This window comes from Panicum hallii, chromosome 8 (genome assembly GCF_002211085.1).
Source record: "Panicum hallii strain FIL2 chromosome 8, PHallii_v3.1, whole genome shotgun sequence".
Taxonomy (NCBI): domain Eukaryota; kingdom Viridiplantae; phylum Streptophyta; class Magnoliopsida; order Poales; family Poaceae; genus Panicum; species Panicum hallii.
The window spans coordinates 5884145-5900238 of NC_038049.1; the positions used below are offsets into that span (position 1 = coordinate 5884145).

General features: G+C 41.3%; 1 protein-coding gene, 1 long non-coding RNA gene and 1 pseudogene across 4 annotated transcripts; 1 reads left to right on the forward strand and 2 right to left on the reverse strand.

The window, feature by feature from the left end:
* Positions 1–645: 645 nt before the first annotated feature.
* On the reverse strand, positions 646–4698 carry LOC112903562 (WAT1-related protein At5g64700-like). Its single transcript, XM_025972818.1, has 4 exons — positions 4657–4698; positions 1652–1775; positions 974–1100; positions 646–868 (listed from the first exon to the last, which is right to left on the reverse strand). The coding sequence occupies exons 1-4, from the start codon at positions 4696–4698 to the stop codon at positions 646–648; spliced, it is 516 nt and encodes a 171-aa protein (XP_025828603.1).
* Positions 4699–6068: 1370 nt separating this feature from the next.
* Positions 6069–8646, reverse strand: LOC112872445. Of its 3 annotated transcripts, XR_003224663.1 has the most exons (5): positions 8559–8646; positions 8191–8482; positions 7193–7285; positions 6721–6782; positions 6069–6356 (listed from the first exon to the last, which is right to left on the reverse strand). It is a non-coding gene; the product is annotated as an uncharacterized LOC112872445 (long non-coding RNA). The 3 variants fall into 3 exon arrangements; XR_003224664.1 differs by lacking the exon at positions 7193–7285; XR_003224662.1 differs by lacking the exon at positions 6069–6356 and having other exon boundaries at positions 6672–6782.
* Positions 8647–13726: 5080 nt separating this feature from the next.
* LOC112903563 lies at positions 13727–15858 on the forward strand (annotated as a pseudogene).
* The last annotated feature ends 236 nt before the right edge of the window (positions 15859–16094 follow it).

Sequence of the window (16094 nt, forward strand, 5' to 3'; positions counted from 1 at the left end):
ATTTCAAATCAGTAGCGACGCTGCCATGTTTCTTCCTTTTCATAGTTCAAACCTACATACAAATTGCAAGTATTCAATTTTCAGAGAAAAAATTCCTCACTACATGTCTGCAATACTGCTAATTTTTCCACAAATCCATATGCTATCACAAATTGCAATCCCCTGCTCACCTTGGTCAATCACACTATCACAGGCTGGCTTGCATTTTGCTCAGTGGCAGTCAGGCAGTGCCGGGCGGCAGGCTTGGTGGCAGGCCGGCAGGCGGCAGTGCGCCTTGCCCCTGTGCCTGCTTGTGCCCGGGCGGCCCTACGCCAGCAGGTTGGAGGGTGGAGCCAGCCAGCCAGAGCCCTCTGCCTTTTCCACTAGTTGGTTTCTTAAGCAACCACTTTGTATGGATCTCTCTGAGGATGTTCGGGGAGGGTGGACTCCATTATACTTTTCATTGCAACAAGACTTTGTATGTGACTAATGAATTTTGTATCAACTGGAATATACAGCTTGAGGCACAATCCTGGTGATATTTGTAATGTTATAACATGCCTAGATGATTGTACTCTACTCGCCGGCTTTACCCCGGATTTAACACAATATGTTACTGATAACAAAGTAAGTAACAGTGTTTTATTGATCAAACCAATCACTCAGTCAGTCAGACTTGCTCAACCATGAATGCTGAATTGCTGATGTTGCTTCCTTCTGCTCTTCCCTGCCCTTGTTATCCTCTTCCATTTGTTCATGCTCCTGCTCATCTTGCATACCGATGTCCGTTGAATTCACCTTGTTGCACGGCAAAGTCTTATTATTTTTCTTGTTTTTACCCCATAGCACGCTGTAAAGGGCTGCAACTAGTAGCATACCACCAACAATACTGCCATTGCAAATAAACAAAAGATAGATCATTCCTTTAATTCATTTCATAATAAGATTGATATTAACTCCTTTGCTGCTATTCTAATCTAATTAAATTTATTACCTGCCGAGGTGAACAATTTCTCCTAGGATGGAGGAGCAGAATATTGTGAATATAAGGCAAAGTGGAGTCCAGACGGTGAGGAAGACCGTGCTTGTAAGTAAAAGGACACCCCATTCACTATAAATCCCTGGTTCATAGATTAATTCATGCAAAAAGCAGTTCATTAGTTATCATCATTATAAGGTGAATTGTAGCAAGATGCTACATTAGACTAAACTTATTCTATGGACTGCCTGTGAACGCTAGGGAAAAAAGAACCTCTTAGTGATCTAGTTTATCCATACCCATAACGACAATGGGCTAGAATTAGATCGGACCACACTGGAATATCCATTGATGACGTGGATTAGTTAGCTAGCTATGGCTGGGCGCAGTGGGTGTGTGGAGTGAAGTAGGTGATGGGATGAGACTGCTGGCCGCAACCAAAACAACCGTAGGATGTTGGCCGCAGTGGATAGCAGGCGTGAGAGCTTTACAATGCAAGCAGCTGTAAGAGATGCAGGAGAGATCCGGGCGACGCCATTTTTTTGTGATAGCAAGGGGAATGAAGCAGCTGGGCCAATGGAGATGTGGCTAGTTGCACATTTGGTGTCCTTATTAGTAAATTATAATAAGTAGTCCAAGTAAGTCAAATTGTTATTACGGTGTAAATGATTGCTAGTAAGCTGATGTCGAGACGTAGCTTCCACTTGGAGAAGTCCCTCTCGGCCACCACTGCGACAATGAAAGACTGCACCGTGCTGAAAATGCATTGCGATAATGTCCTAAGTATCTTGTTTGGGTACTCCTTGAGCACTGCAGCCTGCATATGATTAAGAACATGATTACAGTTAGAATTATTATCATAACATCTCAGGCTAGTATTCATGCTATAAATTCAATTCTGATTCATATATATAGACACACTATAAGAAAATGACATTTCATCGCGCACGTCAGTATCGGACACAATTTGGTCCGGTACTAAAGCTGCCACGAAGCCATTTTAGTACCAGATCCAGATTTAAAAGCCCACGGAACCATTTTAGCACCAAGCCAAGACACCGACCAGTACTAAATGTCACCATTTAGTACGGGGTGGTGGGTTGGCCTAGTACTAAAATGGCGCGTCCATTTAGTACCCGTCAATGATACCACCCGGTACTAAATGGTTCTCCACAGATTACTTTAAAAGAAAAATATCTCTTATCCAATCACATGTGATGCGTAGGTGGGATGGTAAGGAAGCTACATGCGAGACTGGAAGTCGTGGGATCGAATCCTCACGGCCGTGCACGCGCATTTACGCGTGAAAAATTCGCATGACTTGACTTATGCCCGGTTATGAAAAATTCGTGTGAAAAAGTTACGGGCCTCCCAACTGTTCATAATATTTTTTTTATTTTTTTCTAGATGGCGCGTTTAGTACCGGTTGGGCTGACAGGTGCCACCTGGCCCGTGGAGCTAGCTTAAAGCTGTCCGAATGTGTTTCATGCAGTAGTTGACACCTTGTCGATTGATTATATGTGCATGTGGCATGTGATGTGATGCTGTTATTTTCGAAAAGGCGGACCGAACAATAAGCATGCTTATATTTTGTTTTTTAACCGAAAGAATAGTAACCGCATCATGCATGTGAAGCGGTATAAGGCATAGCATGAACATTTATTCTTGTGACTATTTATTTGCTTTAGCAAAGGCTCTTGAATATAATATATTTTCTTTAGTACAATTCTATCACTGATTAGTCAGCATACGAATTCTCTAATTTGATCTCTTTTCATGTGAAATGGAAGAGATCCAAATGTGTGTGGGTGAAACAATTAATTCAGCAGGAATGGTTGCAATGCATAAATATTGTCCCTGTCAGACAAACAATTCTGTGATTTGGTAACAGTCAACAGAAGATATGATTCTCCCTCTTTCAATATTCACACCTAAATATGTTTATATATTTTTTTGCCCCGAAAGAAGCAACCATGTGAAGCGTGACAATGCATAGCATGAATGCTTATTTTGAGACATTTTATTTGCTTTTCCAAAGACTCTTGCATATAATATTTGTCCTAGTTCTAACTCGTTTCATTATGAAAGCTACTTTTTCATATAATATTCAACTCTTGTTATTTATGATAATATATTTATAATAAATGCTGCTAAGTAAATATATGTTGATTTAGGACAGACTTATATATGGACTTATTTGTGACGGGAAAAATATTCTTTTACATGGTAATTATGGGTGTGGATAAACAAGACTGTCTAGAACAAGGTTGTATATGTGGTTGCCTAACTTACATGTTGTCTTGCTATCTGTCACCTATTGCCATGCTCATCTCCTACTCTTTTCACCAAACGAACTGATTAATATTATATCTTGTAACTCGCTGTTACATTCAGTGTTACCGATGCTAAAGTTACATGAGTTTCTGAAAAAGGCACTTCTAACCCCGGGCATCCAGTGAGATATTTCCAGTCGGACGTTATGTTGTTATGTAGTTTGGCAGCATTTGAAACCACGTCTGCACAATAGGACAAAACATATGCAACAATCAAAAGCTTTAACGTAAGTAAACTTAGCAAGAATAGAGTGTCAAAATAGATCAGGAATTAACAAAGCTATTCTTCCGGTCATAGGCAATATGCCTTTTAATACTTTTTTCAGATATATAAAAAGTATCAAGAGATTTTAAAAGTAATACGCCCCACCATAGAGCGAAAAATATCACTGCTTGGAAAAGTCGTAATCAATGCCCATTCCTAACTCCCCCAGTTTCCCAACCGCGATAATGTGAAACCAAGACTAAATGGTTGGGATTATTAGATATACTAGTAACCGCGCTCGGAGATGAGCAGGCGGCGCCCTAGGCTTATAGGAGCAAGACTTCTCTAATTGGGCAACTCATCTCTTGCAGAGATCAAAGAATATAATTGGCTAATTGGGCAACTCATCTTTTGCAACCTATGGGTAACCCACTGCCTCAGCCAGGGGCGGAGCCAGGATCCGTGCTGGGTGTGCTGCAGCACGGGTTCAGTCTAGTTCATCCATGTAAATTTATTTAGTATCTAGATCCAAAGAAGTGACATTTAGCATAAATTTAGTCAACCCGATGCTTCTCTACCGGTTTAACCTGGTTTAGCCCAGGCTGGAGAACCTTTCTAGCTCCGCCACTGGCCTCATCCTGTCTATATAATTTTGAAAAATCAGAAACAAGAACACATGTTTGCTTGCACTAGGTCCATCCTTCTCACACTGCAGAATACAGCAGAACAAAAAATGAATCCGAGATGGGTTGGTGCATTCATTTTTCTGCATACACGATTGCAACAGATCAACTTCTGCTGATCATACAAATGCCAATATGATATTGAAGTAGTAACACCGAATTATATCAGACAATGATTTTTAAGATGCAATACCATTCTATGTGTTAAAATGCATTAACTAGAATCGATACTTAGACTTAAGGTGCAGGAGATCTTTAGTTCCTTCTGTTCAGTGTAAAAAAAGTACACCCACATGAAGGGTATGCAACTCTTCTGGAACAGTACTGCAACACAAGTATATAACTCTGCATTTCACATTAACAGATGAATTCATCTCATCCACCATATAAATTCAAAAGTAGGTGTGCTACTTATATGTATTTTTTATGTTACAATATCAACAGGAATAACATTTTTTTTATTTAACACAGGTGTACCTCAGCATAAATGAAGTGGAAACCATACATGGCAATGACCATTACCTAATGATTATTCCCGCCACTCAATTAAATATAAATATAATGGCAATATCCCTCATTTAATCACAAGAGATTCGTATTGGCTTTGTGAAATTTTGAATTTTGTCATTGATCTCATCATAAAAAATTGTGGAAGGCTAATATTTTTAAGGACATGGCTAACTTACGGCAGACCGTAATTTAGTCCAGCCATACGGCCTACCCTTTTATAGAAAGGGAACCAATTTTACGGAGCTATTTTTCCTTTTCTAGCAAAGAAACTGGCTCTTGCTCGGACTGCGATGCACTTGCATGCATGTGAAACCGGGAGAAATAAACAAAGCATGCATGGGAGAGGGAGAAACGAACGGAGGATGACGTCAGCGCATGCATGCGATTTTAAAATTTAAAAAGCCATAGTCTCACGATGGAGCATCCAAATCAAAAATCTGATTGTGCTGTAGCCTTCGTGTCGACAAGAGCTTCAAAACTAGATCCCACATTAATATGTTTGTGTGATATTTTTTCTTGTTGAGAAAATGTTTTTCGTTATATTCTAATTTTCTTATGATTTTTGCTCACGACTTTTTAAAAAATTGCTTCACTCACCTTATTTGAATGAATAAATAGATATTGATGTTCATTGTGAAGATAGATTGGATAGTGTAATCAGAGAAGAAGGCAGGACTACTGTGTTGCGGTAGGTAGATGTTTCATGCATATTCGACGATAGTTCACTTTGGCAAACCAATTGAACATTTTAACTTGTTTTGTTTGGCATTTTTGTCTACTACAAAAGCAATTTGTGTCTCCTTAAAAAATATTACCGAAATATATACAAGTGAGATCTTATTCTAAAGTTCTCACCGAAAGAAACATAATTATGCGATTAGATTTTAATTTTAATGTATGGTTCAATAACTACGACTTTTTGAATATTGGCATCGCCTTTTTAAATGTAAGAACTGGAGAGCAGCAAGACAGGCTCACGTGAGTGTTCATATAGCATATAAATTACTATAAAGTTAGCTGTTGTGGGATCCGCAAAAGATTTGGTGTATGAGAATAGGCTGGCGAGCGTATAACAGCTCATCACTAGTGTGCGATTCTAAATGAACGCTGGATGGGGCCGGCCGTTCCAACCAACAAAATGACAGTCGGCTATAGCATAGTCTTTACCTGTGATCTAAACACTCTTGCTGTTTGGTCATCGCATGAAGGTTGCCCCCATTGCTGAGAACCAGAGAGTCATAAGAAAATTGTGCTATACTTTCAGAGATTTTATATACATGTAGTGCCTACAAACAATAACTGTACATGCTGACCCAACGTGATAACATACCGCTAATGGTGTCTTGATTCATCAGGAGACCACCATCTCATTCCCTACATGTCTAGTTATAGAAAACACACCTGCAATTATTAGCAAATACGCTCCTTTATTTTTTGTTCATACGAGAAGGAAGATAATTCCAAAAATGATAGCATGTACAGAAAACTCAGAATGTCACAACCAAGCCACAGTTCAGTTTTCACACATTTGCTATCAACACAGCATCGAACAAAGATTGCAATCGATGTGCCTCCCCTCTATAATCAGCAGCTAACGTAGGTAGCACAAGCTGCATTATTGAAATCAGGTTCAATTACTGAAGTTGCAAGGTCTCCTCTCTACATATCTGCAGGAAAACAATATCTTTTCAATTCCAGAACTGTACAAATGCTGCACTCTTTCACTTGCAAGCTTCATTTGTCTCCACTAAGCACTGTGTAACATGTTTAGCCTTTGAACTATATTTTTTGTCCATTCTAATATACCTTGATGTAGTGAGTTAAAATAAATAGAGGTGCAAAGATTTTTATCTCCAGTAATTTACTTTAGGTCTGCAATAGTACCAACATCATTTTTCTATTGTTGGAAGTTCTCTTGCGTAGAACCAACCTCAAAGCTCTCTTTTAACAAACAATTTTATAAAGTAAAATTAACATTTCAATTCTATATCTTCAAGACGCGCATAACAAAATCCACACACATAGCTCCACCTGATTAACAGGATAACAAACAGCTGCCATGAGAGCAGCAAAACATGGAGATCATCGAGCACCTGAGATAGGAGAGAAAGCATATTTAATCCGGAAGACAGAAAGAATAAGGCAAAGATCCTTCTTTTGTGAGAGCATTTTCACATATGTTTATTCATCTACGATATTGTACCATACAACTACCTAAACTGCGATAATAAGAAAAGTATTTTAAAAAACTTATTAAACAAGAACCTACTATTTCATAAACCTATTAAAAATACCTAAAGACCAAGCTAGCAACATCTGAGACTTTAAATGTTGTCTGCCCACCATGAAGGAAAAACATCTCTCTGCATCACTAACACATATCCTTTTCTGATATCTTGTGTAGCATATCTGTTAAAATGTTGCGGTATTAAACTGGAATGTCATTATTTCAGGAAACACATTTTAGCAGAACAAGGGTAGGACCAGGTAAGCCTCAAAATACCAGCATGTTTCCCATAAAACTGCAAGCTTTCTGCAAAGCATGTGTGCAGAGTGAGCTCAGACTCGAGCAACCTTTGCCACGAGCAAACTAAACCTGCAAGACAAGCAACTACAAAATTGGTAGCCAATAGTTTTATGTAAATTAATTGTGGAACAAAAAAAACATGTGTGGAACCAAAAGCATTATCTTGAAATAAGTATGGATGAGCACTGCATTCTATAAACAATTAATAAGACTCGTCAAATAACTTTTTCAGTGGCTGCATTACATCATCAAGATCAGTGTCTTGAGAAAGATCATGACTCTTCCCCTCCTAAATATGTCAGCATATCTAGCAATTATCTAAGAAAATAACTAATTCATTTTGGCCTGATTAGTGTCCTGTGAAGCATAAAGGAAACAAGTTATATATATGTATAATCTCGCTAGCAATAAATTTTAGTTTATTAGTGTCTACTTTCAATTGCATGGTCCTCAAGCAAAGTAATGCTGTTAAAAAAAATAAAGGTGTATGAAACAAACCAAGTGATTTATATTTTATCTGACAGGGAGGCAGTTGAATCAATCTAGTTTACATATTCTATGGTAAAGCTTGCTCTGCTACTCGTGATGTCCTTCCCTATTTCAGATACTTTTTATCTGTACGTGCTTACAGATCCTTTTTCAGATGAGCTTACCTCTAGTCACTACTCTGAATATCATCACACTTTCTTGGAAAAAATAGAATATATAATTCTTCAGTGGAATGAAAAGCTCTGTTCAAAGGTATGAGCAATGCATCTAACCTGCAAAATCAATCACTACACTCTTTCCCTATAATGTTGTGTCCGACCTGGTAAATGAGCAGACATGCACAGGAGACATGGACAGACGATTTGAACCATTGTTTGGTACAAGTTATCTTTAAGTACCTCAACGGCAAATGAGATGCTCTACTTGCCAGTTGTCACTGATTCAGCAAAAGGAAAAGCCACAAATGGAGATGCACAAAAATATACCTCGCCGGCAATTCGTTGAACACATCTTGTGCATCAACCAAGCGTCGAAAGTGATGTCGGCCGCCCGTGCACGCTGGGGCAGGGGAGGTGGCCGGGATGCTACAGCCGGCATCCTCTTCAGCTTCTTGGCCGGCGGGGATGGGTTGACCGCTGCCGCGTCCGCCTCCTCCACCCGGGGCTGAAGCAGCAGGCTGCCGCCGTTGATCCGTTTTTGCTTGCACGACTGGTTGGGGAGGGGAGAGGCGGCGCAAGATGGACAGGGAGGCGCGGCAGAGGGGGATGATAGTATCCGCTGTTGATAATAATATTTTAGAATAAAACAAAACCATACAAAACAAAATAAGGAAAGGACTGAAAGAAGGTGATACGCGAGCGCAGCGGGTAAGCAAACAAGGCGACGGCCTAGGAGGCAGATGGAGAGGACATAGGGGCCAACGGCCTCGATCTCGATCCAGCCCTGGGGATTCGGAGACGATCACGTTGGGCCGCATCTGATATTTCAGATGGGTACAGTGAGCGGGTAGAAGTTCATGCGGTGAGAAAAATAATTTGTTTTTGGCGGAAGCATTCTCTAACTCGTGATTTTTGTGAATCTACCTTTCCTTCCATCTAATTCGATCCTGATAGATAGGTCTAGCGTGGGGGTACGGTGGATCCGATCCAGGTAAGAAATATTTTCAAAAGTTTTCATTTTATAGCATAGATATAGATAGATAGACTCGTGATTTCTATGGATCCACCCTTCCTCCCATCTACCTCGACCCTGGTAGGTGGGTCCAGCGTGAGGGATACGGTGGATCCCATCCGAATGAGAAATATTTTTAAAAATTTTCGTTCTAGTATATAAGATGCGCGTACCAGTTTTTTATTTTTCACACGATATATACGCACGATATATGGCTGGTTGGACAGATGGTTCTGTTGCCCCTTCCAAACCCTAGTTTAATTTTGCATCTAGTGAAGTACTTGAGAGATAGGAGGAGAGGGAGAGGATAGGGTGAGCACTTGCATGTCCTAATCTTCAACATCTAAGAGGTTGGATAATGGGAGGAGGCTAGATGGTATTTTGTATAAGTGATTTCTTCTTTGCTCCAAACACAGATCCTTCCAGTCTAGTCCTTTGGTATTTTTGCTGTGCTTGGAGCTATTTCTTCCCGAATTTGTTTCTTTCAATTCGAGGAGTTTTTGTACGATTTTCTCAGGGTAAATTGAAGCTAGAATATACACACACACACAATATTATCTAGGGTTATCCTAGCAAATCTTTGCACAAACTCTTAGATCTAGAGTTTCTTCCCAACCATTCAAATTCTTGTGTTCTTGTTTAAAATTCACAAATCCATGATAAAGTCTTGATATTTTAAGTAGATCTTTCCAAAAGACTCACCAACTTGTTACGAACGCTTTCCATTGATTTGAGAGTCATTTGATTGGATTTTGTGGTGTTCACCTAAATATTTTATGCTATGTTTGGGAGGCTGGAGATTCCAAGCCTAGACAAAAGGTTCTGGCCCAAAACTTTGAGGGTCTCCGAGAGCTCAATTTGGAGGTTACCTTGGAACTTTCGGGTACGCCGAATACACTGACACTAGACAGAACCTATACGCTCGTGGACACAGAGCCTAACACAGAGGTTGAACTAAATATCTGGGTCTAAAAAGAACCTACCATACGGGGCTCAATGACTTGTTTGATCTGACTTCATCTCAACTCTTTGGGTGCTTCCAATTTGATCCTTAGCTTTCCTAGCATTGTTCATAAGCTCAGTAAGTCCATCGTGACTAGTGATCTTGGGAAACCTTAGAAGAGAGGCTCGTGGTGTATTTTGCGATATAGGCTAAGGTTCATTTGATGAACTTTTCATTTTCTCCCATTCACCCCCCGCCCCCCTCATCTGCTCGAATTTCCGATCCTTCATGGTTAATGACAACCCATACGTGTCACTAACAAAAGTTGTTTTTAGGGCACTAACAAAAGTTGTTTTGAAGGATTATTTATATTGTTATGTCACAATGGCAATCGATTCAATTTGCATTGAAAAACCAAGCACAAGATAGAATCATGAAGATTAAGGAACTTCAAGTTCCAAGTGCCACCGAGGAGATGAATGACACTTAAAGTAGTACAAGGTTCCTAGTTTATAGCTCTTTCACAATACTATTAAGAGGGGTTTTCGAGCCAGTAGCTTGATTTAGGAGCTAAGTCATGATCTAGATAGCATTGGATGATTCTCAGCTGAAAAAGGGTCATCAGATTATCCGAGTTTTTACATGCATTGGAGTAATTTGGTTCGTCACAGGCTGAAGCTAGCGAGTCAACGAAATATCCAATGGCCCGCCTGGAGAAAACCGTCACTCAAACAAACTTGGGGCTTGGAAATCAAGACAAAGATGACCCAAAGTCACTGCACTAGATGACACCATCAGATAAAAGCGTCTGTCGAACTTTTCTAGGAATTTGAACAGATATATTTTGCCAGTTGACTGTGATCGAAACATCTGACGGCCTACAGTTCTATCGAGGGAGCATCCAGTCAACATTACTTTTCAAGGGAGTTGTTGAGCAACAACTAGCTCTTGAGTTCTAGCCTGCATATACCCCTCGCCCAATCTTTTGAGCCAATATTGAGACCCTACATACCTGAGACACCACATGAGAAGTCAAGAGTGGGGAGAAGCTTTGAGATGACTTGAGAAGTGCTTAATTGAAGATAAATGACATCGTTAGTGCTAGTTTAGTAGCAGGTGTACATCTAGTACCAGATTAGGTTTAGTACTGATAGAGTGAGGGCTTGAAGTTTGTTACTCTTGGTGTTTGAAGGCATCTAGGCAGTCTTGGTGACTCTTGGAGCTCTTAATAAGCTCTTGAAAATTGTGGGAGTCCCATGAAGGAGTCCTTGTGCACAGGTTGAAGCCTGCCATTTTAGAGATGGAGAAGAGATATCCATAGTGAGCACTTGACTCTTAGTGGCTCAAGGGGAAGTAAAATCCTTTATGGACGCTCCAATGTGGATTAGGCGGGAGAGTCAAATCCTTCGATACTGCATGAAAAAAAATATGGTATCTTCGTGTTCATGCTCTTTAATTTCCTGCATTTATTTTATGCATTTACTTTGGGCATTTCCTTTCTTGCAGTTTTAATTGACTAGGATGGATATCATGCTAGTGTGCTCTCTTTCCTAGGACTTGATCTTAGTGTACTTAGTTATTTGTAGCATTTCTTTTCGTTGATGAACCCACAAGTTGGGCAATACTAGAATTCTAGATTATTTGTTTTACTTTTCTTAAAAATTTAAAGAAAATCCCATTTCTCATCCCCTTTTGCGCCATTAGATCCTTTTCCTTGGAGTGAAAGTCCAAGCGGGGGAATGAAGAGGAAAACAGGAGGTCTAACCCAAGCTGGGCAAGCATTGGAGGAGAGTGGAGAAACATATAGGCCATGTCTTGTATGTCCAACGCCTCTGGAGTAAGTTGTCAAGGGTGTTCAGTCCCTTCAAAATTTCTGCCATTGCACTGAATCTCCTATCTAGTCAACCGCATGCAACTTATTCCAACGAGTATCTTCAACTCATGGCACCTCTATTATTGTTCTCTAGCCTGAACGTCGTGTATGACCTCCTTGACCACTAGAGCATCTGTTCCACTTTAATTTAAACCTGAACCTCAGTTCCTCCATGACCCTGAAACTATTTGTTTTCGCAGATAAACTATTTGTATCAGCTTTAGCCCACGCAGATGGGCAGGCCATCTAAGCTAGTTAGCGAACTAGCAGCAACGGAAAGGAGGAGGATCCAATGCAACCACCCTTTCTGCCAAATAAGAATGGGTTTCTCTGTCTCTTGTTTTACATCAGTATAGTAGTGTAAGGCCGGCATCCATCAATGGTGCCGGCTGGCCGCAGGGAAACCTCGGCGCTGAGGACTAATGGAACAAATTATTTAGAGCTACTTCTTGGGCATTGAAAATAGTAGTCGAGACAGCTATTATATATTTCATTTTAGCTATGTTGGAGGCAAAATTCAATTGTTTGATCAATATATCTCAGGGCGATTCAAGTATGACACTTAAAGTGTGCTTGGGAGACACCTTATTATCATAAAAGAGAGGGTATAGAGAAACAACTTTTAGCAATGCTCAGCTGGGTTAGCTTTGGATCGCCCACCCCCGCCTTGTCGCTGTGCCAGTTTATTATCTGCTGATTGGAATTGGACTTACGTTGTGGTATTTAATGTGTTTGGGTTTGCTTCAGTGCTCATGCAATCCATCAGAGGCGATTTTGCTCATTCTGGACTCCACGTTGCAGAACACATCTCATCACGTTCGTAGCGAGAGCTAGCTAGAAGAGAGAATCACAGGTGCGGGCGAGCATCCAGCCATGGTTCCTCGTTGCTGGCGCCTTCTCCCCATCATGCTCGTGCTCCTCGTCGTCGCCGGCCGGCTCCCTTGGTGGGAACGCTACTGAGACCCTTTACACGCCGTTAAGGATATGTGCCCAGCGGAAGCCGGCAACTTCAGCGCCGGCAGCATGTACCAGGCGAATGTAGACGGTCTCACCCACATCCCTCAGCACCGGCGCCGCCACAAACGATGGCTTCCTTAACACTAGCTTCGGTGATCCGCGGGACGAGGCCTTCGGCTTCATCTGGTGCTTCGTCGATAGCAGCTGGGCCGACTGCAAGAAATGCCCGGACAGAGCGCCTTCCTATGTGAGCCCAGCATGTCCAAACGGCAGGACGGGGACACTCTTGTACAAGTACAAGGAGTGTGTTCTTCGATACTCGGACGAGTCTTTTGCCTCCATTCAGAGTGATGAGCGAGACGATTGGGTCGCGCAGCACGTCAACATATACGTCGATGACATGGTCAGAATGAACAATACCCGGTGGAAGATGATGAACCAGCTCATCACACAAGCGGCCACGTCACCGCAGCGGTTCGCTATCGCCAATGGGAGCGAACCGTACAATGTCCTGACCGGTGTGTACGGGCCTACGGGGTAGTGCAATGCAGGAGGGACCTGACGCCGGACGAGTACGTGCACCAAGTGCCTGAACAACAAAGTTCAATATCTGCTGGACAACTACCCTAATAACACCGCTGCTAATATCAGGGGGAGCAGCTGTTTCGCCAAATACCATCCAGAGCCGATCGCTCTCATGGAGTCACCTGGTATGCCTCTAACTGTTCCTATCCTCCGGACGCGATACTTTCTCAAAGATTTTTTTTTTTCAGCTGAAATTTTGCAATGAACAAAAAAAAGAAATTAAGGAATATGTATTTTATCTTGTCCCAAATCCCAATATGATTGTTGTGAAGTTTTTATGTGTGTCGATCTACCAGGTGCTCAACCGCCTCCGCCAAGCACAAAGGATACCAAAATGCCTCTGATCATTGGTTTGGGTGTGCCAGTGCCACCTTCTTCTCGTTAACTCTGGCCATCTTGTTGCCCCTTGTCTTTCGCTGGCGGCAGAAAAAGATTGCCCATGCCACTGATGAAGAATCAAACAAGGACAGAGAGATGGAATATGCATTAAGGAATGGAGCAGGACCAAAAGGTTATCAACTACGACATGCTAGCCGCTGCCACTGGCAACTTCTCAGACGACCAGAAGCTTGGAGAAGGCGGCTTCGGCTAGGTATACAGAGGTTCCTTGGATGAACTGGATGTTGCCATCAAAAGATTGTCCAGGCAGGGAAGGAAAGAGTATGAATCCGAGGTCACGATCATCAGCTGCCTAAGGCGCACCGCAACCTCTTCAAGCTCATCGGGTGGTGCCATGAACACGATGAGCTACTGCTCGTCTATGAGGTGACGCCGAATTGAAACCTTGACAAGCACCTCTATAATGCAGAGAACTAGCAAGGTGTCCCGTGCAAATAGCGCCGGTAGCTAGTTTTTCCATTTATACGTTATTTTTACTTAAAAATAAATGTAGATAAATTTTTTCAATGATATCATTATAATCGTTTTTCAGATGGCCTAAACCGAGTATCATCTTTACTTTTTCTCAACTGTCATATTTTGTCGAGTATTTTTTAAATATTTTTTGGAACATAAATTTAGAAAAAATATAATATCTTATATACAAACATATTTTCTATATTTTTCTAGTGCCTCATGTTTATATTACATGGACTATTCTTAGCAAGAATATAATTTTTTTAAAATTTTTTATTGGTGATAAATTTTTTCCTTGAGAGTTTTCATCACATGCAAAATTATACTCACATTTTAAAGAGGACCTAGATGAGTAGTACGAAGTAGAAACAAATATTCTCCTTTCTTTTCTTTGTTCTCCAATCTCAAATACCTAAAGCCCCATGCACGCATGCTCTCATAATATCTTACAATTGTTTCACCTTTCTCCTAACACGTACCGTGAATTGGGTCTACATATTAAGTGTTGCAGCTAATAAATATAGCCTTCTCCTTGGTGCTTGTCCCCTCTCTTCTCCTTTTGTTCCCTCGTGCTTTTTTTACGTGGTGGTTTTTTTTAACAGATAATAGATATACTTCCGTGGCAACTCAGGCCACCCATTTACAGCTCAATCTTGATCTTCTCCATTGTCTCACACATAGAAACTCCAAAAGCAATTCTTCAAATATTGTTTTATTACCTCTGCTGTGTCAGCAGGTATGAGATTATCCGCACTTCTGTACCTGCATCAAGACTGTGAACAAGGTGTATTGCACAGAGACATCAAGCCAAGCAATGTTATGCTGGATGCCACCTTCAACGCTAAGCTTGGCGACTTCGGGCTTGCGAGGCTCGTCGACCATGGCCTGCGGTCTCACACAACGGAGCTCGCTGGCACCTTGGGCTACATGGACCCCCGTTGCGTCACCACAGGCAGGTTTAGCACAGAGTCAGACATCTACAGCTTTGGTGTCGTCCTCCTCGAGGTAGCCTGCGGTGGGCCGCCCGTTGTGGTTTTGCAGCAGGACAATATCATCCATCTGGGGCGCCAGGTTCCCAGAGTCTCTTTTACAGCGCACAATACTATCAAGTGGTAGTATGTAGTATAAAAAAAATCCAACCGTCCATTAGAAAGGGTAAAATTATCATTAGTAACTTAATTTATTTTAAGAATAAGTTTTATATTTTTTACAATTTTATCTATTGCAACCATTTTTGGCATATTGCAACACTTTTAGGCCGTTGCATGAGGGGTAAAATCTTGTAGTGAAATGATTTTTCTCATATTACTCTTATACTACCTATACTATCTAATATACTATCTTATACTACTAATCAATATTTCAGTGGTATAGAAAAATCTTGACCGTTCGATGTTAAAATACGAGTTCTTTTTAGGCAATAGTATATAATCGTATTGTGCGTCCTAAAAATCCTTCGAGAGATGTACGGACGAGGTATGATCCTTGACGCGGCCGACCGCCGGTGATTTCAACGAATGGCAGATGAAGTGCGTGCTGGAGGCGGGGCTTTGGTGCACGCAACAGGAACGGAGACTCAGGCCGTCCATCTGGCAGGCCATTAGTGCCCTGCGGTTTGAGGTGCAGCTGCTGATGCTGAGCGACGCAACGCCGGTTGATCGGCAAGAATTCATTCCTTCTATCATTGTGGAAGATAGTACTGCAACCCGAAGTAGGTTATCTTACGTCCAGCAGCTAATAATCTTTGTACTACGAGTGTACAGACTTTAATTTGATGGTTTGGTAGAGGTTTCTGTTAATTGGGATGCAATGCCTGCCTCTCAAGGGCCAGGGCGTTTAACTTATATAGCAATGATCGAGTACAGATTGGTTAGGATTACACGCGTATCAAACGCAACCGAATAGGAGACACAGCTCCTAAAGATAGTAAAGTACATGCCAAGAAAGAAAGGCCCTTCTATCTATAAAATAAGAATTTCTATCTTTTAACAACCCCCTCAATCTGG

Bases quoted from the DNA above. Each gene is read 5' to 3' on its own strand.
- LOC112903562 (XM_025972818.1), bottom strand. From the start codon at position 4,698: ATGGTCATTGCCATGTATGGTTTCCACTTCATTTATGCTGAG. The intron at 1,101-1,651 runs GTCTCGACATCA...TCTATGAACCAG, and splicing joins CTTCTCCAAGTGGAAGCTAC to GGATTTATAGTGAATGGGGT. The intron at 869-973 runs GTAATAAATTTA...TTGCAATGGCAG, and splicing joins GAAATTGTTCACCTCGGCAG to TATTGTTGGTGGTATGCTAC.